Raw genomic sequence first — 24,837 nt, forward strand, 5'->3', positions numbered from 1 at the left:
TAAAAAAAATATATATATATATATATATATCCAAAGCAGTAATGACCCAAAGTTTTCCAAATTTGATAAAAACTTCATACCCACAAGTCCAAGAAGCTCTAATGAAGCCAGAGAAGAATAAACATAAAAAAACTACACTGGGGTATATCAAAATTGCTGAAAGTAAATAATAAAAAGAAACTAAAAACAGCCAGAACAAAAAAAAATAAATACACAGACTTCCTGTCAGTCACTACACAGGTTGGAATGCAACAGAATGACGTTTTTAAAGTACTGAAAAAAAGAAAAAGCTGTTAACAGAGAATGTTATACCCAGTGGAAATATCTTTTCTCACTGAAGGCAAAATAGACTTTTTCAGATAAACAAAAGACCCCTACTAACAACAACAACATGTTAAAGAAAGTTCTTTAGCAGGAAAAAACCAATACCAAATGGAAATTTGGATCTACATAAATGTATGAAGAGCAGCAGAAGTGGCAGGTAGCAAGAATGCAGTTTGAAGTTAGTGTATAACAGTTAAGAGGCAAGCATAGAAAGGAGAATTAACTCACTCAAAAATATTAATACCTGAAATACAAATTTGGAATGGGAAGACTTGCTTTTTGCTCATTTTTCAAATAAATTTTTTTTCTTCCCGATGACAACAGCAATAACAACACACACACACTCCTCCTTCAGAAAAGCTTGACCCCAGTATTTAACATCTCTGAATAGAATATACAGATAAGTCTATGCATACTGTCTCTTTGAAATCTGACTCATTGTCCTAACTGAATGTTTCTTAAGTCAATAGTCTTTTCTTTCTCCCTGGATAAAATTCACTAAAAATACTTTGAAATTTTAATGAAAGATGATGAACTTAGTGAACTGCCAGTGGGCAAATGAGTACCAGGAAAAAATGTTAATATTGCCCTCTGCCAAAGCCTGCATTGCCTTTTTTAAGGAAAGCTACTTTCTGAATGCTGAACAGATGACAAGTGCTCACCAAGATGCCTTTATCTTGAACTACTAAATGAAGGCCAGCTATGTTTATGGGCATCATTTTAGGTAAGACCTCATACATGATAATTCCTAACATTCATTCAGTATTTTGCAATATATAATTCCCCCCCCCACTTAATTTTTTTTGCTTTTCAGGGCTGCACCCACAGCATATGGAGGGTCCCAGGCTAGGGTTCAAATTGGAGCTACAGCTGTTAGCCTATGCCACAGCAACGTGGGCTCAAAGCCACATCTGTGACCCACACCACAGCTCACAGCAACACCAGATTCTTAACCCACTGAGCAAGGCCAGGGATCAAACCCTCAACTTCATGGTTCCTAGTCGGATTCATTTCCACTGCACCACAATGGGAACTCCCTATTATCCACTTTTGATTTTCCTCATAATAAAAAATTGAGAAGAGTGGATAATATCATCACCCTTCTTTGGTTGAGGTTCAAAAAGCCCTGACTCAGTCCATCACCCTGCTTCCTTTACTGACAGTTTTAATCCTTCAGTTTTAATCCTCTCAGCTCAAGTCACTTAACTTGGAGAGGACTTCTCATGCATCTGCATAGATCTAGACTCTTCCTCCATAGCACAATGATAATAACACAGTCATTTAACTATATTAAATAGGTTTCTAAAAATATGTCTCCCCCACTGGCCTTAGCTTCATGAAAGCAGGACCTTCATCTGACTTGTTTATCATTGCATTGCATCCACGGTGCTTGGTGCCTGGAACGCAGTAAGCACTCAGCTTATGTGTGGTCATAGATATGTGGTGATTCCTGAAGTACCTCTGGATCACGACTTCACAACAAAGGAAGGGATCTGTCTATGGTTATGTAGTTTTTGAACACCGTATCTATGTATACTTTATAATTGAAGGCTTGCAGGAAACCTGGCTGCTATTTATGAAGTATGTGTGTTATGTATGTATCATTATTTATTATATGAATTTAAGATTTCTTCGTATTACTCATCCATAAAATAACAAGGTTTACACAAATATATAGGTTTTAAACAGTGTTCCTCAAAGCCTAAAGTGTTCCATGAAGGTTGAGGAAGAGTGTTAAAAGGAACCATATACATTTTTTTTCTTTTATTTACATACCAAGTAAGTCCGCCACACAAAGTGAACAAGAATTCAAGGATCTATAATAAAATATCCCCAGGAATACTGAGGCTGTACTGTAACGCTCCAGTTTGTACTTCCAGATAAAAGCAGCTGGTTTCGTAGCAACAAACGGAAATAGAGTACATTTTTAAAGTAACAATAATGAATCATAGGAGAGATATATAAAATCTCTTAAAGAAAACAGAATGACCTCCTGCAATCTGGTTGAAGAGAATATCCATCAGGCAGAGAATGGATCAGCCATAAACACAGAGAGAAAGTGAAGTCACAGATGAGAACTGTGGAAATTTCCATCTAGTCAATGTCTGAGACAAACTAACCTTAAACCAGTGAATGCCAAGTGTTCTGACCCCACAAGCAAGGTTATTCCTTGCACGAAGTGGTGTCAGGCTGTCTTAGCCTGAGAGCATTAAAAAATATGTTAATCTCCTTGTTTTGATTGATTTTATGCTCTTCAAGCAATCTTCTGAATCTGCCTTGGCTTCCTACAATAGATTGCCCACAAGAAAAAATAAGTATGACATCATGCATCTTCCGGTCCATGGGCAGTTGTTTTTCTCATCATTGATTAATAAATTGGCAAACTGATTTGTATGTTTTTGTTTCTATTAAAAAAACATAGCTAGAGTGCACTAAGTGTTAAGCATTGTTCTATGTGCTTCTAATGATAATTTGTTAAATCTTCATGGCAACCCTCTGAGGTAGGCATCATTATTATCTTCTACATTTTATACTTTGCAGAACAGCAGTAGCATATATTGAAGAATCGGATGTCTTTTTGCCTGTGATTAAAACCCTGCTCTCCTCCTGAACAGCTCTATGGCTTTTAGCAACTTATGTAACCTTTCTATATCTCAGATCATTATCTGTAAAATAGGGATGATAATATTACTAACTCACAGCGCTGTTATAATGATAATAATAAATGTAAGGCACTTTTATAGTGCCTGGCACAGTTATTGCTATGTAGTTATTTATCCTTTTCAATTTAGACCCTTGTTGTATTAGTCTGGAATCTCTAGGGTTAGTCTGATTTTTCCATATATGGAAACATAAACAGACAGACAGAAAGAGAAGGATTTTTTACAATAAGGAACTGGTTGGCTGAGAAGTCTAAGATCTGCAGTTGGAAAGCTAGAAACACAGGAAAGCTTCTGGTATATTTCCAGGCTGAGTACAAAGACCTGCAAATCAGGAGAGCCTCTGTGTAAGTTCCAGGTACGTCTGAGTCCAAAGGCAGGAGAGGACCAGTGTCCCAGCTTGAAGACAGGCAGGCAAGGAGAAATAATTCTTTCTTATATAGTCTTTTATTGTGATGAGACCGTCAGTGAATTGGTTGGAGGTCCATCCATCTTGGGGAGGGAAATCAACTTTCCTCAGTCTACTGGTTCACATGCTAACCTCCTCCTCTGGAAACACCCTTGCAGCCACACCCAGAACAATGCTTAACCAAATAGATGGACACTCTACGACCCTGTCAATGGACACATTAACATGAACCTTCGTGCTTTGGTTTACAAGTGTATGTTTTTATGTGACTGCACAGTTCTGCAAATCCTTTAGCAATTAAAAATACCAGTCAAGATTGTTACATGCGTAGACATCCACCAGCCTGGCTAAAGTTTGAGAGCCAGCTTCTACAAGGTGTTGGTGAGGATGTGGAGTTAATGGAACACCCATCTATCACTGGTAAGAGGGAACATAGTACAGTCTTCTTGGAAACTGGCAGTTTTTGTTATAGTTCAGTATGATGACCTATGATTACCGGTTTATGATTCATAAATCCCATTCCTTGGTATTTATCTAAGAGCAGTGATTGTATATGGCCATAAAAATGTTTGCACGTGAATGCTCATAGGAGCTTTAATCATAATAACTCCAAATTGGAAAAATATCAACTAGAGAATGAATAAACAAATGGTGCACATTCATAATTAACAATGTGTAGAACGATGGATAAATGCAACAACGTGGATGGATATCAAAAATTATGTTGAACAAAAGAAGCTAGACAGAAAGGATGACTGACATATGATTATAATTCTGTGAAGTTAACAGAGAGCCATCCGTGGTTACCTTCTGAGAGGGACGGGGCTATTAATTGAAAAGGGGAACAAGGGAACGTTCTCATGATGGAAATATTCTATACTTTGATCCAGGTCCTGGCCACATGGATGTGTGCGTATACACACATGTACACACACACACACACACACATACTTACTGAACTGGATGAAATAAAAACTCATGTTCTAAGGCAAGACAGGAAATATTCATGTTTAAATTTTTGGCCTCCTCCCTCCTTTCTAGTGCGCATTGTCCATCTGCATTATACATTGACCAGACCTCCCCAATGGCAGAAATAACTGCTCACCCAGAAAGATCAGTTTTCTCCCTCCGGTGTCAGCCATGGCATTCCTTGGAAGATAACATTCCTTTCTCAATCCTGTGAAGAGTCACAATGACCCATTGCTCGCCTGTATTTACAGACATCTCTGGTGAACTTTATGTGCAATGCCAATGTGTCATTTCCCTTAAAGATAGGGATTGGTGTAGAACAGACTGGTCACATGACCTGGGGAGATACCAGGCCACACTAAATGGAAGTTCTTAGATTAAATACTTACTTATGACTCCTTAATGTTATCAGCCATATCACTTGTATTCTGCCTAGTTTACAAGATTATTTCTTTCATTCTTTCATTCTTTCTTTTCTTTCTTTCTTTTTTTTTTTTCTTTTTTTTTTTTTTGTCTTTTTTAGGGTCACACCCACAGCATATGGAAGTTCCCAGGCTAGGGGATGAATAGGAATTGTAGCCTCTGGCCTATGCCAGAGCCACAGCAATGCGGGATCCAAGCTGCCTCTGCAACCTACACCACAGCTCACAGCAACGCCAGATCCTTAACCCACTAAGCAAGGCCAGGGATCGAACCCACATCCTCATGGATACTAGTTGGGTTTGTTACCTCTGAGCCACGATGGGAACTCCCAAGATTGTTTCTTCCATTGCCAAATGTGTGACTGAGACTCAGATAAAAGTAATAATGATTAGGTGATTTGAAACCTAACTGATCAAAGGTATAGTTCTATAAAATCAATTTTTGTAATAACTCTAAATATAGGAAGAAGCAACAAAAGAGAACCATTTCCAGGACTATAACAACTAGTCAGACAGTCCAGAAGCTGTTGTCTAATGTTAGCAGAGCCCAGTTCAGTATCAGCGCACTGAATGGCCTATCAATGAAACCCTTACCTGACCTGGGAATAAGCATTCCTAGCACCATGGGACAAACTGGTCATGAAATGCCTCTCAAACCTTGGTTGCAATTAAGTCTGAAAGGGAAGGGATTGTAAAATAAAGAATGTTGCCCTCCATCCAGTTCTACAAGAATAAATCATAGCCACAGCAGTCGCTCACATACAGTGCTGTTGAAAGGAATTCAGAGCAAAGCTCAGGATGAGGCACTCTGTCCTCGAGGAGAACTGGGAGAACAGACTTTCAGATAGATATTTTTAGGAGAAAAATTTTCTGAACCCATATTCTTGCATCTTCCCACACTTAGAAAAGTACTAAAACTATTAACTAAGATGTCTGTTCCTTGCACTTGAACAACTCTATACTGAGATATGTGCTCAATTGCATGTACCCCCTTCACCAAAGTCCCATATATATTAGCCTCCCTCTTTACCTCATTGGAGCAGTTCTCAGAGATCTCTGAGAGACTGTCTCCTGGGTTATAACCCTCAGATTGGCTCAAATAAAATTTTCTATTTCTTTCTTAGACTAGTGATTAATTTTTTCATTGACATACTTGCATACCTTTAAGTGTATGAGGAGATATTTAAGATTTGTGCATCTTATTGGATATAAATTATATTTGTGAAAAAAATAATATAAAAAGTATCCCAAGTAATAAAATAAAAGTAAATTAAATAAATATATTGAAATCTGGAGACCTAAACCAAGTGTTGTGAGTAGAAAATGCTCTCCCAGATGATATAGGCTGGACAATTTCTGTAAGTCAGACCTGTCAGCCCATAGCTTGGGTTTCTCAGTCTCAGCTCACAAAAACTAAAGCTCAAACAGAGACTGTTTGTCACATAAGAGTGACTCATAGTTGCCTTCAGAGTCTGAGTATTGCAGTTTCACACCTTGTGTTATGGGCATTACCTGGTATTTTTGTATTATTTATAAGTAATTTAGCAACAACACTGACTAAAATCCCACCCTACCACCAAAAACAGAAAATACAACATAGTACAGATTAATATTTTTTATATACTTAAAAGTACAGTTTATATGTAAAGCGTCCCAGATGTTGGACTGCAAGATCCTTTTTCCTCCATCCCTGACTTTAATCCCTGTGCTTGCTGTACTCTCTCACAATTCACCAGAGTTTAAGAAAAATTTTTTTTCATACTAATAAAACAAATCCACCAATGAGAAGTTCTTCTCAGCAAAGTAAAAGCAACAGGGAAATTATAAATGTCATATTATTATTGTCCAGTTTATAATCCACAATTTCACAATATATAAGTATCTGAATTATTTGCACCAATCCCCTCTTTTTCTACTACCTGTACTTTCCAGTACTTTTTATGGTCATGTTGGTTCCTTCAGTGTTACACATTGGCATATCTCAATGAAATATCGGGTGATTGATGGACACAGGTATTTAATCAAAAGGAGCCCTTGGAGATCTACTCTACAAATAGTGCCTACAGTTAGTTAACAGTAATGTATTGCTGACTAAAAATTTCTTTAAGCAGGTAGAGCCGTGTTAAGTGTTCTTACTACACACAAAAACAAAGAAAAAACAAACCAAAAAAGGGACATAAGGAAATTTTTGGAGGTGATAGATATATTATCTTTCTTGTTGTGGTTTCATGGGGGCATGAAACCCATGAGGGTGCATATGTCTAAACTCATCAAACTGTATACATTGGAGTTCCTGTTGGGGCGCAGTGGTTAACGATTCCGACTAGGAACCATGAGGTTGCGGGTTCAGTCCCTGCCCTTGCTCAGTGGGTTAACGATCTGGCGTTGCCGTGAGCTGTGGTGTAGGTTGCAGATGCGGCTCGGATCCTGCATTGCTGTGGCTCTGGCGTAGGCCAGTGGCTACAGCTCCGATTCGACCCCTAGCCTGGGAACCTCCATATGCCGCAGGAGCGGCCCAAAGAAATAGCAAAAAGACAAAAAAAACAAAAAACAAAAAAAAACAACAAAAAAACCTGTATACATTAAATATGTGTAGTTCTTTTGTGTATCAATCATACTTGCACAAAGCTGTTAAAAATAGAATTAATGTAATTCTGAACAAAAGATACTCTTTCTCCTAAAATAATTTTTTAAAATAAAAAGTAAAAAGGAGTCCTTAAAATGCAGGTGACTATATTAAACAAACAAGCTTGGTACAGAATCACAAAATATTCCTAGCCTGATTACCAAAAGATAAGAATGGGACACACCAGTGGGAAGTTTGGTATTTCTGAACCTCACCGCTTAGTCATGGCAAAGATCAGCAGGGATCCTCAACTCAGGAGACTCAGCCTGGCTCATTTGCTCATACTTCACATTTCAAGTAAGGGCTGTAGTGGAAAACCTGCAGCATTGATTAATTAAAACCTGCCCCCACATGTACATACCTACACGCAAACTACGTGTGTATGATTCCAGAAATCTTGTAAAACACAAGCTGTTGAAATGCTGATTGGATTTACAGGTTGATAAAATTTCAGTGAAATGAGCCTACTATCACGCAAGATTACCGTGAAAAAATTAATTGCACAAACTGTTCTTGTTGAAACACAGCGAACTGTCTGCTCTCTTTAGTAGCATTAACCACATTTCCTTCCCCCATGTTACTGTGAGAACACAAAAGACCGTACTTAAAACTGGATCCTATTGGGCAAAATCTGCAAGTCAATCAGTGGCATTTCACATGCATTTCTATTTCTGCATTATAGCTTCCAATGCAGGTATTTGAGAAATATAAACCTTGCCTCAGGAAAGCTCAAAGGAAACATTTGACTCTAAGTCATATTCTCACTGATCATTCTTGGTTAAATAAGTCTTAGAAAAATAAATTAAATTACATCATGAGCTTAAATATTTATTCTCTCTTAGAGTTTCCATATCTTAAAGCCAACTCGTTAACTATTAAATGGACATACCCCACTTAGGATACGAAACTATAGCTGTAAATTCTTTTTTCCCAATGAATTACATGTGATTCCTTAGTCATAAATAGGAAGTTCTGGAGTTCCAATTGAGGTGCAGTGGGTTAAGGACCTAGCTGTCTCTGTGAGGATGTGGGTTCAAAACTTGGCCTCATTCAGTGGGTTAAGGACCTAGCATTGCCACAAGCTGTGATGTAGGTCACAGATGCAGCTTGGTTCTGGTGTGGCTGTGGCTGTGGTGTGGGGTGCAGCTGCAGCTCCAATTTGACCCCTGGCCCATGAACTTCCATATGCTGCCAGACTGGCCATAAAAAAATAAATAAATAAATTTTAAAAATAAATAAATAGTAAGTACTGATACTATTTGTATAAAGTAAGTGTTCTGAAGTTTTGGGGTTTGTTTGTTTGTTTTTATGGCTGTACCTGCGGCAACACCAGATCCGTAACCTATCACATTGGGCCAGGAATCAAATCTGTATCTCCGCAGTGACCCAAGCTGCTGCAGTCAGATTCTTAACCCACTGCATCATAGTGGAAACTCCTCTGATTTTTTAAAATTATATTTTATAGAGAATAATCATTGCCTTCTTATTTTGAACAATCAAAGACAAAAAAAAAAAAAGACAACACCTGTCTCTTAAGTACCTGCTATATTTTCATAGAAAGTAAATATATTTTGATGCTAATTCTTTGGACAATAGCACAACACCTTGAAGCTTTTCCAGTGCTTTTGTCAGAATATATTCTTAAACATGCATTTTTCTTTTTTGCAAATATTCAAAATGTATTCTGAAAGTAAAATAAACTATTTTGGCTAAATCATTACAATCATGTGCTTTTTTTCTCTTCCATTTGCTTTTAAAGCAGTGATCACAATGTCACAAGATTCTGTGAATAAAGTTCTGCGTTTGAAAATATAGACCATCCAGCTGCATGTCTCTAGATTAGGGGACAAAAAAGAGAAGTAACTTGATGATAAACATATCGATTAGCTCTAATTATGAAATTACTGCCTAACAAAACTACCACCAAACCTCCTTAAGGGGTAATGCTCACGTATCTGGGGTCAGCAAGGCATCCGTGTATCACCATAACTTCATCTCCAAGATCCTCATCTTGTAGTAAAACTATTGGGGAAAATGGAACAGAGGCTCTTTAAATAAACATGGAATTTTCACTATTTAATTAGCTAGATGTCATGCTCATTATTAGAAGGGAAATAGATGTTTTGAGGGAAAACTCTTCCTAAATGTTTTCCTAACGTTAATCAGGCTAATAACATTTTAAAAGCTAGGCGTGGTGAATTTGAGAGTGGCAACTAAGAGAATTTATATGAAAAGTAAAAAACATATTTTTAACTCATTAATGACTTTATTTTTCCAGATTATGTATATATTAGTATGACTATATCCAGGTAAAAGATACAAGCTGCTGAATTCAATTTGGTCATTGATATGATCAGTTGCCATTCTGATAATTCATTCATTCAGCTTTACTGACACCAGTCTTTCTTCTCGGGCTGCATTATAATCACCATGATACTAACTAAGTTCATCCAATAAGTAGATAATTTATTTTCATCTTAGGCTAGGTCACTGCCATTCTTCCCATTCACTTTTGCTTAGGACTTCTTGTGCATATTTTATCACATTTTATCTTCTTTAGTAAGACAGCTGTTCTGAGAAACATAATCCTTATTGGTCTGTTCATGTAAATGTCTTTCTTTGATGAGAAATCTGGCTGAAATGAGCAACTTGTTTGTGGAATCAAGCAAAATGTTAGCATTTCAAACATCGTTGTCTTTAAAAACACATTCTGCTGTGTAGGTAAGGAAAAAAATCTTTTCCTTCTACCCCTCTAGATTCTCAGCTAGGGCTCTGTAACCAAATACAGAGTCGCAAGAGGAAAGGCTACACATGTATAATGCAAGTTTTTCATGATCTGTGAGCCTTTGTGAAGAAATGAAGACTTGAAGAAGTGATTAAACCTGAGCATTTTTCTGTTAGGTTTAATGAAGAGTGGAAAGTGGTGGGAGAATGTGGGAGGAAATAAAAAGGGTATGAGCTAAGAATAGTAAGCCAGGGAAAACAGCAAGGTCTGTTCATTCAGAATCCTATCAGCATCCCTCTGTCTTCGGAGAAAAGGCTGCTCCTTTCCTCTGGGTTTAGGGAGGGCACCACTCATGTGAGGGTCTTATAACTTGCTTCAGAGGGTAAAGGGTGGGTGGTGGGGGAGGTCAAAGAATCCTTCCTACACCTGCTGCTTCTCAAATTCCTCCAGCTTAAAATATTCAACACGCCAACACAACGTGTTTTGGGAGAGTGTGTCCTGAACTCCATCAACTCCAGCTAACTCAATATTAGGAAAAAGATCTTTGTGCTGACTTAGAGTGTGTATGTGTTTATGTGTGAGAGAGAATCCAGGGGACATATATTACAAATTTCAGCAAATCGTGTATTGGGAAACGATATGAACATTATTTGAACTTTTAACCCAAAGGCGATTAAATTGCATTTAGAAGCTAGCTCTGTTCCAAGTCAAACGTTATAGGAACCACGGTTAGTCTAATTTTCTTTAAACTAAATATAGGTTCTTTACTTTTGAAGACAGAATAAAGCCAAATATTTTTAGCTGGTGAAAGTTACAAATCAGGTCCACATTACCAACAAGCAGTGTGTACAGTCTTAGATAAGTATGGCCTCCTGATCTATGCCTTAGGACATGCTCTAAAGTAAGCTTAAGAAACTCTCATCCTAGTTGCTAGCTGTTTGTACACTTGGCCATATGCTCTTCTTAGAAAAAGAATTTGTAGAATAAGAATTATTTTCTTGGAGTAAACTCTTAAAAGTGTGGTATCCGGATCAGGGATATGCCTAGATAATATTTTGAGATGTATTGTTAACTGCCTTCCAGAAAAATTGTACCAAGTTACACTATCACCAGTAATTCATGAAAGTATTCCTTACCCCCACCCTTGCTATTCCAGGATGTTGCCAATCTTTAAAAATATTTGTCCGTCTGATAGATGAAAAGTGTTTTCTTGTGATTTTAATTTGCATTCTTTGACCATATTTGGTTGAACATCTTGTCCTATGTTTACTGGTCATTTATACTTGTCTTTTGAGAATTACCTGTCCTTATATATTTTGAGAATTATCTGTCCTTATATATTTCCATTTGAGGGAAGCAATGTTCATCAATTTTATTGACTTATGGCACTATTTTCATACTAAGGTATGCTGTTTTTAATCAAAATTAAGGTATGAGCCTAATGAGTCTAGTTTCCTTATAAACTTGTAACTGGAGAGGTCAGAGGTCAGTTCCAAAAGTATTTTTGGGAAATAGCAACATTCTTAGAAATTGGGTTTATTTTCCCAGGGTGACAACATGAGTGCTTTGAAAAATAATATTTATCTGTATATCTGATTCGTGTGTATCTGTTTAAGTAAAATACTAAAAAAAATCTATACTCTGGGGGGAAGAAAAGAAACTCTGTCTCTTCAGGTGATACCCAACAGGTGTATATCTTATCCTTTGTCTTCCTTTGGCATGGCCCAATTATTTGGGAGATTTTAGCCAAACAAGTTGTTATTCTCATTTCTTTTTAACTTCAGAATCTTGGATCTGTACTAATAGGCTTTTAATCAATCCAGTTATGGAAATGTAAGTGGGAGACCTGTGAGGAAATGCAGGTAATTTAAGGACTCAATTTCTGGAATTACATTAAGGCACATTGCACTTTACATTGAATCACCAGTGGTTGCAAAGAGCTAACAATCTTTTGTCATTCACATCACCTCATTCTGCCTCCAAGTTAATGGGTCTTTTTATAAATTAATTTGGCCCTGATGAGGCTTTGATTAGGCAAGTTACAGATATATTTCTTTTCTTTCTTTCTTTTTTTTTTTTTTTGTTTTTTTGTTTTTTAGGGCTACACCCATGGCATATGGAGGTTCCCAGGCTAGGGGTCCAGTCAGAGCTACAGCTGCCAGCCTACACCACAGCCACAGCAAATGGGGATCCGAGCTGCATCTGCAACCTACACCACAGCTCACTGTAACACCGGATCCTTAACCCACCAAGCAAGGCCAGGGATCAAACCTGAAACCTCATGGTTCCTAGTTGGATTCATTTCCACTGCGCCATGACAGGAACTCCAAGTTACAGATATATTTCTTGATAGACCTGATGTACTGGGTAAAAGTGAGGCAGAATATTAACTCAGGTAGTCAGTGTAGGAGCATGGGCTTCCATGCCTTCTTTGATATGGCCATTGATTAACATTTGTGGCTTCGATGCCTTCTTTGATATGGCCATTGATTAACATCCCCATGGGCCTTGTTTACTATAGGGAGTGTACCTATACCAGATGGACAGTAATCCCTAATCCCCTGTGACTCAGTTTATGGGAAGAAAAGGGCAAAGAAACTATGAGACTTGCAGGACGTTTTCACCTCTAAGATCCTATTGGACAAGGACTGATATAGGCAATCGAACAAGGCCCAATAGGAGAAAACCACATCTTTCTGGACCCCACGTTGGTACCCCCCCCCATCTTTAAGGAGTAAAAACCCCTATAGGACAATAGAGAAAGGGGGCTTTTCTCCCCCTTCCCAGCAGCCCTGGGAGCTATTTGCCTTCCTTTAATAAAGACTTTGCTTGCTTGCTGCCTGTGTGTTCTCAGAGTTCATTCTTTGACTACCATGAACATATCATCGCTCTGGTATCAAAGAGAACAGCTGCATGGGTCCATTCATATGTAGATTTTCTTCTATTGCAGATACTACAATACTACATAATCCAACACTGGTTGCTTAAATCTGGGGATGTGGAACCAACTATAAAGTTATGTGTGGATATTCAGAGTTCCCCTTTTGGCTCAGCAGAAAACATACCTGACTAGTATCCATGAGGACACGGGTTCAATACCTGGCCTCAATCAGGGGATTAAGGATCTGGCATTGCCATGAGCTTTGGCGTAGGTTACAGATATGGCTCAGATCCCACATTGCTGTGGCGTGGGCTGGCAACTGCAGCTCCAATTTGAACCCTAGTGTGGGAACTTCCATATGCCATGGGTGTGGCCCTAAAAAGACAAAAAAATAAAAAAACAAAAAAACTACCATACAATCTAGCAATTGTACTTCTGATATTTATTGAAAGGAAACAGAAATACTAACTCTAAAAGGTATGTGCACTCCTATGTTTATTACAGCATTATTTACAACAGCCAAGATATGGAAGCAGTCTAAGCACTGGCAGTGGGTGAATGGATAATGAAGCTGTAGTATATATACACCGCAATGGAATACCATTCACCCTTTAAAAACAAGGCAGTCTTGCCATTTGCAACAGCATGGATGGACCCTGAATGTATTATGCTAAGTGAAATAAGTCAGAGAGTGAGAGACAAATCCCATATGATTTCACTTATGTGTGGAATTTAAAAGGTAGTAAATGCACAATGTATAATTACTAACGTTTGAAAGGCAAAAACAGACCCCTGGAGAAGATGATAAGCATGGTGAGGCAACGGCTTTTTGCATAGTGAGTTAGGACAGTAGGTACAACTTTATCCATACAGAATTCTATTCAAGAGCTGCTATAACAAAGAAAGGAAGTAAAAAATTGAGCATCTAGGTAGAGAGGCAGACTGGAATGCATAAAGATGTCTCATTACATGAGGAAAATTAGCCTTCTGAGAAATATCTGGAAAAAAAAAAAAAGGCAAACTGGAAGAAAAGCCACAACCTTTAGGTTGCATATGCAACAAAGATATCATGATCCTGAGAAGAATTAACTCATTGTCAATTATGTATTTCCAAACTGCAGCAAGTTGATGATAAGATCAAAGTTGGGGGGGGGAGGGTTATAATCATACTACTGTTTTAATCTTTAAGTTATACACAGTGCATTTAATCCTCAATACATTCTTAACATACTCTGGTGGTATTTCAAAATATTTCCTCTGACAATGCATTCAGTAATCGAATAGATTTATGAATATATTATGTTACACGTCTAACAAATTGAATATGATGTTATATAAGGCATCCCAGTCTACTGCTACTTCAGTTTGAACATTTATTTTCTGCATTTGAATCTTACTCTCAATTCTTGTTTGTGGGGGGGAAATGGTTTGCTTTACATTGAATATTATTTTTGTTGATTATATATAGTAAAATACATATTGTAAGGACTGTCATGCTTCTAATAATGTGTTCTGTATAATTAAGATGGATTACTAGAAAAGTCTGATGATTTAAACTCTAATTGTGTAACTATTATTTTCATAGAAAGTTTATAGAGACTCATCTGAAAACCATCCCCAGTCGTGCATTTTCAAATCTGCCCAATATTTCCAGGATGTAAGTCATTTTTTAATATAAGCTTTTTTAATATAAGCTTTAAATTGTAACATTTTAGTTTTTAAATGTTCTCTATCAAGAAAAATTATTACATATTTCACTTGAACAAGTCAATGACATCTATATTTCCAATACGTATGAAGTTTATGTACAAGATGTTTTATTTGGTTTTGCTACATCTTCACCCATAATTCCTAAATGATTTTTAAACCTGAAGTAAATTTAAATTCCTTTAACCTTAAGAATTTAATAATTCTCGAGATATTTTAATATACTTTAAGATGGAGCAAAACCTTAATCAGGAATTTCTCCAGTAAACAGATTTATCTATCTATCTCTAATCTATCCTAGTTACCAATTCTTGATTCTCTTTTCACGACGGGTACAAATGTTTATATTATGTCATAAATGTAGCCAAAAATGTCAGAATTCTCACTTAAAAAAATTAAAAATAATTCTAAATCATAGAAAACCAAATTGCTACACTCAAGAATGGGGAGGTAAAAGGGATTCCGTGTTGCATTGACAAGAGCGAATGTGTATCAAATGAACCAGGTCTTTATTTCACTTAGCTGAGTCTGACGAGCAACACAGATAATTCAGACACACCAATGACAATACCACCAGGAGCAGCCTGTGTGATTTCTGGCTAAATGTATGCATTTTGTGCCCATTTACTGAGTATCTATTGTGTTATTTCAGGGGCATTTAATGTTTTTGGTTGTCACAACTAGAGAGAGAAATGCTATTGACATCTAAGGGATAGAGGTGAAGGATCGGTTAAAGATCCTACCAGACACAGGTCACCCTCCCACAACAAAGAATTATCTAGTCCAAAATGCCAGTGCTGCTGAGACTGAGAAAGCATCCCAGCTGAACATCTCTGCAGTTTTTTTTTTCCTACTAGCCCATCCTTTTTCATTCTTGCCTCCTCTGTTCCCTTGATGTTGCCCTCTCCTCCCTCTTTCTAACATCTTACCCTGGCTACTCTTTCTCCTCTCTTTCCTAACTTCTATTTCATGTCATTGAATTCCTTAATATCATTCGGTTCCTTATTTTGTCCTAGTTCCTTTATATTCTCCTCTCCCATCCCACTGGCTCTTCTCTTTCATAGTACACCACTTCCTAAAGGAGTATCTGTAGCCCTAAGTTCTTCCAACAATTCCGGCCTGTATTACATACTTCCTTCCACTTCGTGTCACACCTTCGGGTCCTACAGGCACTTGAAACAGCATATCCAAAATAAACTCATCCATGACAATGTGAGAAAAAAGAATGTACACATGTATGTAACTGGGTCACCTTGCTGTACAGTAGAAAATTGACAGAACACTGTAAACCAGCTATAATGGAAAAAATAAAAATTATAAAAAATAAACAAAAATAAACTCATCCCCCTCCTCCTAAACTATTTTCTCTCTACTCTTTCTTTTAACAGTCCCACCACTTAGTGGCCTATAAGCTAAAAGCCTCAAAATCTGCTATAGCCCTTTCTTTTCCCTGGTCTCCCTCATACAGTTGCCTATTTGGTATCTCTACTTGGCTATATTCATTTGTTCATTCAACAAATATTTATTGAGCCCTTCTTTGTGTCTGGCACTTTGCTAGGTGTGGCACATAAACAGTGGACAATACTCATGGCAGCTTTGGTTTCCTTCCTAAGATAGTGATAAGTGCTATAATAGTGTCAGTTCTAGGTTGCCATGGGAACTCATATGAGAGGTCTGTTACTTAGATAAGGGTTGTGGTCAGGTTTCCTGGAGGGAACGGTGCCTAATTTGCAATCTGCATTATCTGGCCCAAAACCAAAAGATGGAAAGATTGTTTTAGGCAGAAAAGACTGGGCTGTCAGTGAAATTAAAAATAAGTTTGTTGAGGCTGGAGCTTAGGCTGGGAATGGGAAGAGTAGAGAAAAATAAAACTGGGAGGTAAGGAGTACAGGGCCTGGTGAATCGTTTGAAGCAGTTTGAAATTTTTCATAAGGACCAAGTAACTGAATGATTATTAGCAGGGAGGTGATATATGAGATGTTTTAGAAAGAGTTCCTGGCTGTGCGGTGGAGAAGGGGTGAGAATAGAGTAAGACTGGAGACCGGAAGATACTGGGGAGATTGATGCAGTGCCCCAGGGGAAGGGATGGCAAATTGAATGGTGATGACTGAGTGGGAATAAAGAAAAAGTGGCCAGGTTTGAGAAATAAGGGAAAACTGACAAACTGAAAAGTTAGTTAATTTGGAGGTAGAGGGAGATGGAGAATTTCACTGCAGTTTCTGACTAGGACACCTGTGTGGTTGATGAGCCCACTTGCCAAGGGAAAGAAGTTTTCTGTGCATCTGCTGGGAAGGGGCAGGACGTACATTAGGAATTCAATTTGAGGCACACAGCATTTGCGGTGCCCTCGAGGCCTCAAGCATCTATGTCTAGTAGACATGGAGATATAATTTTTTCACTCATTCATGCAAGAAATATTTATTCAGTCCCTAGTATATATCAATCATTGTTCCAAGAGCTCCGGGAACAAATGGACAAAGACCCATGTTTCTGTGGACTCTACATTTGAACGAAAAGAAACACACAAGAGACCAAAAATATAACAAATAAATAAATATTAATTCAGGAGGGAATATGGATATGGTAAAAAGGAAAAATCAAAGTAAAGAAGGAGAACTGGAAATTCTGGGCATGTAAGGGCACTCAGGAGAGATTTGGGTAGAGATTGAGGCTTGAGAGTCACGTAGAAGTAACTATCAGGAAAGGCATCCCTAGAAAGGAAGAGGCTAAAAAAAAACTGAAGAAAGAACAATTTTAAGAGCATGAGATCCCTGGAGTTCCTGTTGTGGCTCAGTGGTAATGAACCCGACCAGTATCCATGAGGACATGGGTTCGATTCCTGGCCTCACTCAGTGGGTTAAGGATCCATGAGCTGTGGTATAGGTTGCAGATGTGGCTCTGATCCTGCATGGCTGTGGCTGTGGTGTAGGCTGGCAGCTGCAGCTCTGATTAGTCCCTTAACTGGGAACTTCCATATGCTGCAGGTGTGGCCATAAAAAGACAAAAAAAAAAAAAAAAAAAAAAAAAAAAAGAGCATGAGCTCCCTAAGGACACTGGAGGGAATGGGGTCCAAATAGAGAGATTGACCTTCTATAGGAAGATAGGCACCTTTTATGCTATAACAAGAAAGTAGTAGTAGTAAGAGATTGGGCAGGTGCAAGTGGATTAATAGGCTTATTTGAAGGGAATTCAAGGAATGCTCATGTTAAGGTTTCAGTCTTTTCTACAAATTATTAAAAGATTATCTACTAATATTAAGGTAGAGCTGGCAGAATTAGAAATTTAAGAAGGTTTGAAATAAAATGATAGGCAATAAAAGAAGGAGGGTTGACTGAGATATTAAGGGTATCTGGGCAGATTTGAAGGTCCTGATGAGGGGCCCTCCAGGGAGACTCTGCCTATATTCTCCATCCTGAGTTAAGAGTGCCCTGAATGTAATAAGAGAATTTATTACACTACATGTTAATCCTATTTACATGTCTGTTTCTCCCACTACTGTGAATTCTTTGAAGCTAGGAAATGGGTCTGGTTGGTTAATGCCCATTTACTGACATACAGTAAATGGTCAATAGATATTTGTTGAATGAAAGCACACACATATGAATAATAGTTAAAGAGCTGGCATACCTAGGGAGCTAGAGACAGTTTACCAGGTGGGTTTGCCTGGGACAGTACAAATTCTCACCTATCATTCTGGCACAATTATTAATAGCACCCTGTTTTAACTCACAAAAATATCTTATTTTGGATGATAAATGATATGATTATTCTAGTGATTACATAAGATTTACATGTCTTCTTTTTAAAAAGAAATTCGAGGAAGAGGTGGGATCTGATTTTTCCTGATTATAAAAATTGGATAACCAAGCAGGGAATCATTGCTTTTATCCCACTGAATAAATGGTTCCTACATGATGTCTTCACAACTAAGCTATAAGATCCCTCTAAGGAAGTATCATTCAGCTAGAGAAATTGGAACTTCAGCTATTATGACATGTGCTGAGTAACTATCCCACCAAAGCCTTAAGAAAGCTTTGTACCTCCTAAACTGAGAAATACAGGAGAAAACTTAGAGCAATGGATATGATGCAAAGTTAGGAAATCAAGTGTGCAGCTTTTGGAATTAATCTTGTCCTTCAGATGGCTCAGCTTCATCCATTATAAATCCCCACAATCTCTACACAATAAATTAATTCTTTTCAACATCTTCCATTGTTTCCTCTATGTTAGATATGCTATTTGGCTCAAAATAATTTACGTAATGTTATCCACAAGTGGCAGTGGCTTGAGAGGCCTGGTAAATCAAAGGATAATTGTTCAGAGATAATTCAAAACAGAAATCACAGAACCTCTAGAACACCCACAATACCCAAGATAAAAATGCAAGTGGAACAGTCAGCACTCCTCTTATAAACATTTTATTAATGAAAATATTTTGCTGGCATATTCAATTCAGACTATAGGCCATTAGTTCTTAACTCTGCCTGCACATTAGAATCATCTGGGAAGCCTTTTAAAAATAAAAGTGCTTGCCCCATTCCACATATACTCTTGATTAAGTATCCTTGGACATCTTATGTTTTAAAAGCCTCCCAGAGAGTTCAGTTGTATGGCCAGGGTTGAGAAGCTCTGCTATGGCTACAGGTGGACCCCGTCTGTTAATCATTAATCTAATGTTATAGAAATGCCTCTCAGTAAAAAGAAGTCATTGAATTTGGCTGCATTGGTCCTCCTTATTACAAGATGGAATTTAAGGGGACAATTTGAAACATTACCCCTTATGAATTCTCACTAAGTTGTAATTTAGCCAAGTTCCTCTTTTCTCCTTTTTAGTACTTAAAACTTTTGTGTTACCTTTCACTTACAAAGTTCAAAACAAACCTTGAATTTTCAACCTCATAAAATCAAGAAATGAAGTCCTGAGAGAATATATATTTACCACTCCATGGAACGGTCCACTGGAGAACTGTGGCTTTCTCTTCATCTTCTTTACAACTGCATCGCTCATCTCATGCTATTAGGTACTCCTTTAAAAATGCCTCTTCTTCATTCATGTATTCTTTTCTCATGTCTTTCATTTTCTGCTATTTCGAGTAACTCACCTATTCATTCATTTAACACGTATTTATTGGAAGTCTACTACATGCCAAGCAGTATGAAAGGTATTCAAAATTCAGTGTTCACCAGAAACAGTTCTCCATTTCAGAGAACTGGCAGTCTAATGAGACAACATAAATCCAATATCATCCAAGCAGTTGCAAAGTTTCACTGTGATAATTAGCAGAAGGAGAAGTTCATGATGCCATGAGGAATATGCTATGGGGAATTTGATTGATCTATTCAGGAAATTTGAGGAAAGCTTCTAAAGGAAGTATCATCCTTCAGGTTTCTTTTAGGATGCATAGGACTAATGTAGTGGAGGAACTTTTAGATATCACAGGGTCTGAAAAGAAGTAGTCAATACTTTTAACATAATTATGGAGAAACCGTGAGGGTTGTGCATGTTGCATGATCTGGGAAGCCCCGTAACAAAGAAATTACATCAAAATTAATAGTACATTAGGAGTTCATAACCCTACTAACTTTCTGCTTTGTCTTATGTTTTTGTGATGTTCAGCTACCTGTCAATAGATGCAACTCTACAGCAGCTGGAATCACAGTCCTTCTACAATTTGAGCAAAATGACTCACATGTAAGTACAATGAAAAGTAAAGCACAGATCCAAGCCACAGCCATTCTTGATTGATAATTTTTGGGGCTCCAGATGGTAATAATAGCTGGTTTCTAGAACATGGGTCAGAATTTCTGTTTATGATTAAATTCTTTATTTTATTTTATTTATTTATTGCTTTCTTTTAGGGCTACACCTATGGCATGTGGAAGTTCCCAGGCTAGGGGGTCTAATCAGAGCTGCAGCTGCTGGCTTAAAACACAGCCACAGCACGTGGAATCCCAGACACATCTGTGATCTATACCATAGCTCAAGCTATGCTGGATCCTTAACTCACTAAGGCCACGGATCCAACCCACATCCTCATGGACAGTAGTCAGATTTGTTACCTCTGAGCCATAATGGGAACTCCTTAAATTCTTATCTTGTTCTCCCTCTCAGTTCATGTTAAATTCATCCAAATTGTCACGCCCATGGTTAGAAGTTAAAAACCAACTTAGAAGTCCTCTTCTTGAATTGTCATTTCTTTCTGTTACTACCGTGTCAGCAGATTTTATTGGTATGATGTCAGTGAGTCAATAAATATTTACTAACTACCTACTGGATTTTAGGGCCTGTGCTAGTTTTTCAAAAAGTAACATTTTCCCTCAATCATTAAAGAGAAATATAGCCTTCTGAGACTAGAAGAGGAGTAGAGTTAAGAGCTCTGGCTTTGGAGTTGGTCAGAGCTGGGTTTAAAACCCTGGTTTCTTTGCTTACCATTATCTAGCTTTGATGTCCCCTGGTGGTCTAGTGGTTAGGACTTGGCAATCTCATTATCTAACTTTGGACAAATTATGTAATCTTTCCTAACCTCGGTTACCTCATTTATAAAATAATAGTTATAAGAGTTCCAACTTAATGTGCTTATTATAAATATTGAATGACATCATGCATTTAGCACAATGCCTACCACATAAAAATCAGTCAATATACTTCATAATTATTCTGTTTTCATTTACAATCTATAAAAAGTTTTATATAAATAATAACACTACATTTTTTTAAGCAGCCATGTATTATGAAATATTAAGTCCTCTTTCTTCCTTCTTTCTTACTTTCTTTCTTTCTTTCTTCCTTCCGTCCTTCTTTCCCGTGGTTTTTTTTTTTTTTTTTTCTTTTTTAGTGCCATACCTGCGGTATATGAAGTTCCCAGGCTAGTGGTCAAATTGGAGCTGCAGCTGCTGGCCTATCCCACAGCCACAGCAACGCCAGATCCAAGCCACATCTGTGACCTATAGCACAGCTTGCAGCAATGCCAGATACTTTAACCCACTGATCAAGGCCAGGGATCAAACCTGCAGCCTCATGGATATTAGTTGGGTTTTTAACCCACTGAGCCACAATGGGAACTCTCTAACTCTCCTTTCTTGGTGAAGAAACAAAAATACCTATCATCTATAAATACTTAGTAGGGTCTAGACATTATGCTGAACATTTTATGTACTTTATTTATTTAACCTTTAATAAATAACCACTGAAGTAGAGATTATCATTTGCATTATTTATTTAAGAAAAACAAATGTAGAGAGACTAAATATGTTATTCTAGGTCATACAGTTACTAAGGGATAGGGCCAGAATTTTTATGTCATAAATATCTGACACAAATATACTTTTCCTATGCACTGTAGTATGCTGCCTTCAAGACACTGAGGCTCAGAAAGTTGCCTCCAGTTATGATAGGCTAGCTAGCAGACATTATTAGGTCAACCATCTGTCTGAGAACAGCTAGAGGAGCTGAGAAAAAATCTGTTTAAACGTATTTGAGAGTTATGAAGGCAGCAAGAACTTGAGGGGATTGAAGCAAACCCCAAAACAACATTTGATTGTTTTCCTCCTGAAGTATTTTCTGAATGGTAAACAACAGCTAAGAGGCTAAGAGTCTGACTGGGGTTTATGCAGTCTCATAGAGAGAGGGAAATAAAGACTGAAGTTCAAGGCTTATTAAGGAGATGATTCTTAGTAAACACCTAAGGACTTTAGCCGGGATTCCCCCAAAGAGCTTCATCCTAGAAGTATGGGATAATGGGAAATAGATCAGTCCTAACAAAGACTGAAGCCCAGCTTTGAATCAATAAAAGATAACCAAGCATAAAAAATAGAGAATTTATCTCAAAAATCAAGAGAAGAAAATAGAAAATGATCCATAGGAGATTTAAATTTTGGAGTTAGTAGACACAGACTTTAAAATAACTATAATTAATGCATTCAAAAATTGGAGTTCCCATCGTGGCTCAGTGGTTAGCAAACTTGACTGGCAGCCACAAGGATGGCGGTTGGATCCCTGGCCTTGCTCAGTGGGTTAAGGATCTGGCATTGCCATGAGCTGTGGTGTAGGTCGCAAACAGCTTGGATCCTGCGTTATTGTGGCTGTGGCGTAGGCCGGTGGCTGCAGCTCTAATTGGACCCTTGGCCTGGGAACCTCCATATGGTGCGGGTGTGTCCCTAAAATGGCAAAAAAAAAAAAAAAAAAAATTGAATTGGCAAGACAGAATTTTATAATAGAATTGGAAACTATTTTTAAATGGACCAAATGGAAACTCTAGAACTTAGAAATTCAATAACTAAAATAAAGCTTAAATACAGAGTTTAACAACAGATTACACATAGATCAAAAGAAAATTAGTAATCTAGAAACTAGGTCAAGAATTTATCCAACCTGAAGCATAGAGAGAAAAAGAAATACGTGGCACAGTGAAAAGTCTAACATACCTATAATTGGATCTCAGGGAAAAGAAAAGACAATGAAAGCAATATTTGAAGAAACTTTTCCAAAATTTGTAAGAGACATCAAGTTCCAGATGTAAGGAGTACTGCAAACTCCAAAAAAAATAAAAAACAAAGAAAACCACATCAAGGCTCGTCATAGTAAAAGTGCTGAAAATCAAAGAGAAAATCATAAAGAGCAGTGAAGGTGAGGGTGGTGGAAATACATACCTTCAAAGAAGTAGCAATAAGACTGAAAGCTGACTTTTCAACAGAAGTGATAGAATCCATAAAGTAACAGAAAGATATCTGCAAAAAGAACAATAAAACAAATATCTGCTAACCTAACAGAAAGAGTCTTTGAAATTGAAGACAGAAGAAACACATTTCAAGCAAATGAAAATTGAGAAGATCCATCACTACTAGGTTTTTATTAAAGAAACTGGAAAAGGGAATTATTAAGGCAAAAGGAAAACAATAATTCATGGTAGCACAGAGGTACAGGAGGAAATGAAAAGCAAAAGAAAAGCTAAATAGAAATTAATCTTGACTGTACAAAACAAAATAAAATAAATGTCTTATGTGGTTTAAAATACAGACGGCCTTTGCTCTGCCTGATAGTGCTAGATCATAAAACTGTGCGTGCTGAAACTGTGTAAAGCAATCTTACTAACTGATGAAAAATACGATGTTTTTGTGACAAAAATTCTTGTCAAAACATTAAACTCTGTCTTACTATTGGGTATAAATGTATGAGGAAAGGAAAAATAGTTTTGCTATAGTTGCTAATATTTTTAGCAAACTAATTTTAAACATTACAAGTATGCAGAAGTAAAATATCTTCTTTCTTTGTAAAAACTTATCAAGAGCAGTTTGAAGAGCATATGCCTTTTTCTCTATGTTGTATAACTCACAAAAGAGTATCATGTCGGTGTCTTGGCAAATTGTCATACTCCTTTCTAGGTCTGAATCAGCTTCTAATATCTAATCCTCTGTTCTTTCAAAGTGATAAAATATTTCTTTAATGTGAATTTTTTTTACCAGCATTATTTCTTTGGGACATCTTTATTCTTTTATTCACAACCACCTTTGGCATTTATGTCCATAATGAGCCTTCACTAAATTCCTCTTACTAAATGTCCAGAGTCTCTCAAATGGTGGCAGTATGGACATCCCCATGGTCAGCTATTTCTTCTATGACTCCATTTACAATTATTGAAATTTCATTTCCAGCACTACAACATTGTTCCTTTGCTGCACTCCCATCTTTGTTGGTCAGTTCCCTCTTTCAACTACCTACTTTTATAAAATGTTATGTGGGTTTATTATCACTGAGAGTCATACAGGAAACACAACTACAAACTTGCAGACTTTATTTGTGCATGACCTTAATAACAGATGCTCAGTGACCAGTCACCAATGACTTTGAAATAAGTGGTATAATTGATCATCTCTTGTGATATGCCCCTGTTATTTACATGGTGATGCATGGATTGAAAAGCTGGCAGTAGAGTTTGTCCTTTATGCAAAACTCACATTTAATATATTGTGGTAACTGAAACTTGAATCATGCTGTCAGGCCAATTATTATTTAAACAACTAAATAATATTAACTGAACTTCAAGCATATGGGAACCATGCAAAGCAAGGACTGCTTGTATACACAATAGCAAACAAATAATGGGAGGATTTTAAA

At 37.3% G+C, this 24,837-nt stretch overlaps 1 protein-coding gene across 5 annotated transcripts in view; it reads left to right on the forward strand.

The window, feature by feature from the left end:
- TSHR (thyroid stimulating hormone receptor) overlaps positions 1 to 24,837 on the forward strand; it is a 157,676-nt gene that overhangs the window by 64,893 nt on the left and 67,946 nt on the right. For 3 of the 5 annotated variants that reach the window (XM_021098307.2, XM_084966753.1, NM_214297.1), the window contains 2 exon segments: positions 14,602 to 14,673; positions 20,341 to 20,415. In XM_021098307.2, coding sequence (XP_020953966.2) covers positions 14,602 to 14,673; positions 20,341 to 20,415 — 147 coding nt within the window. 5 annotated transcript variants of the gene reach the window in all.

This window comes from Sus scrofa, chromosome 7, assembly GCF_054392235.1.
Source record: "Sus scrofa isolate SSC_HxYL_T2T_F1_AM1 chromosome 7, Sscrofa_HxYL_maternal_Yorkshire_Landrace_v2.0, whole genome shotgun sequence".
Classification (NCBI taxonomy): domain Eukaryota; kingdom Metazoa; phylum Chordata; class Mammalia; order Artiodactyla; family Suidae; genus Sus; species Sus scrofa.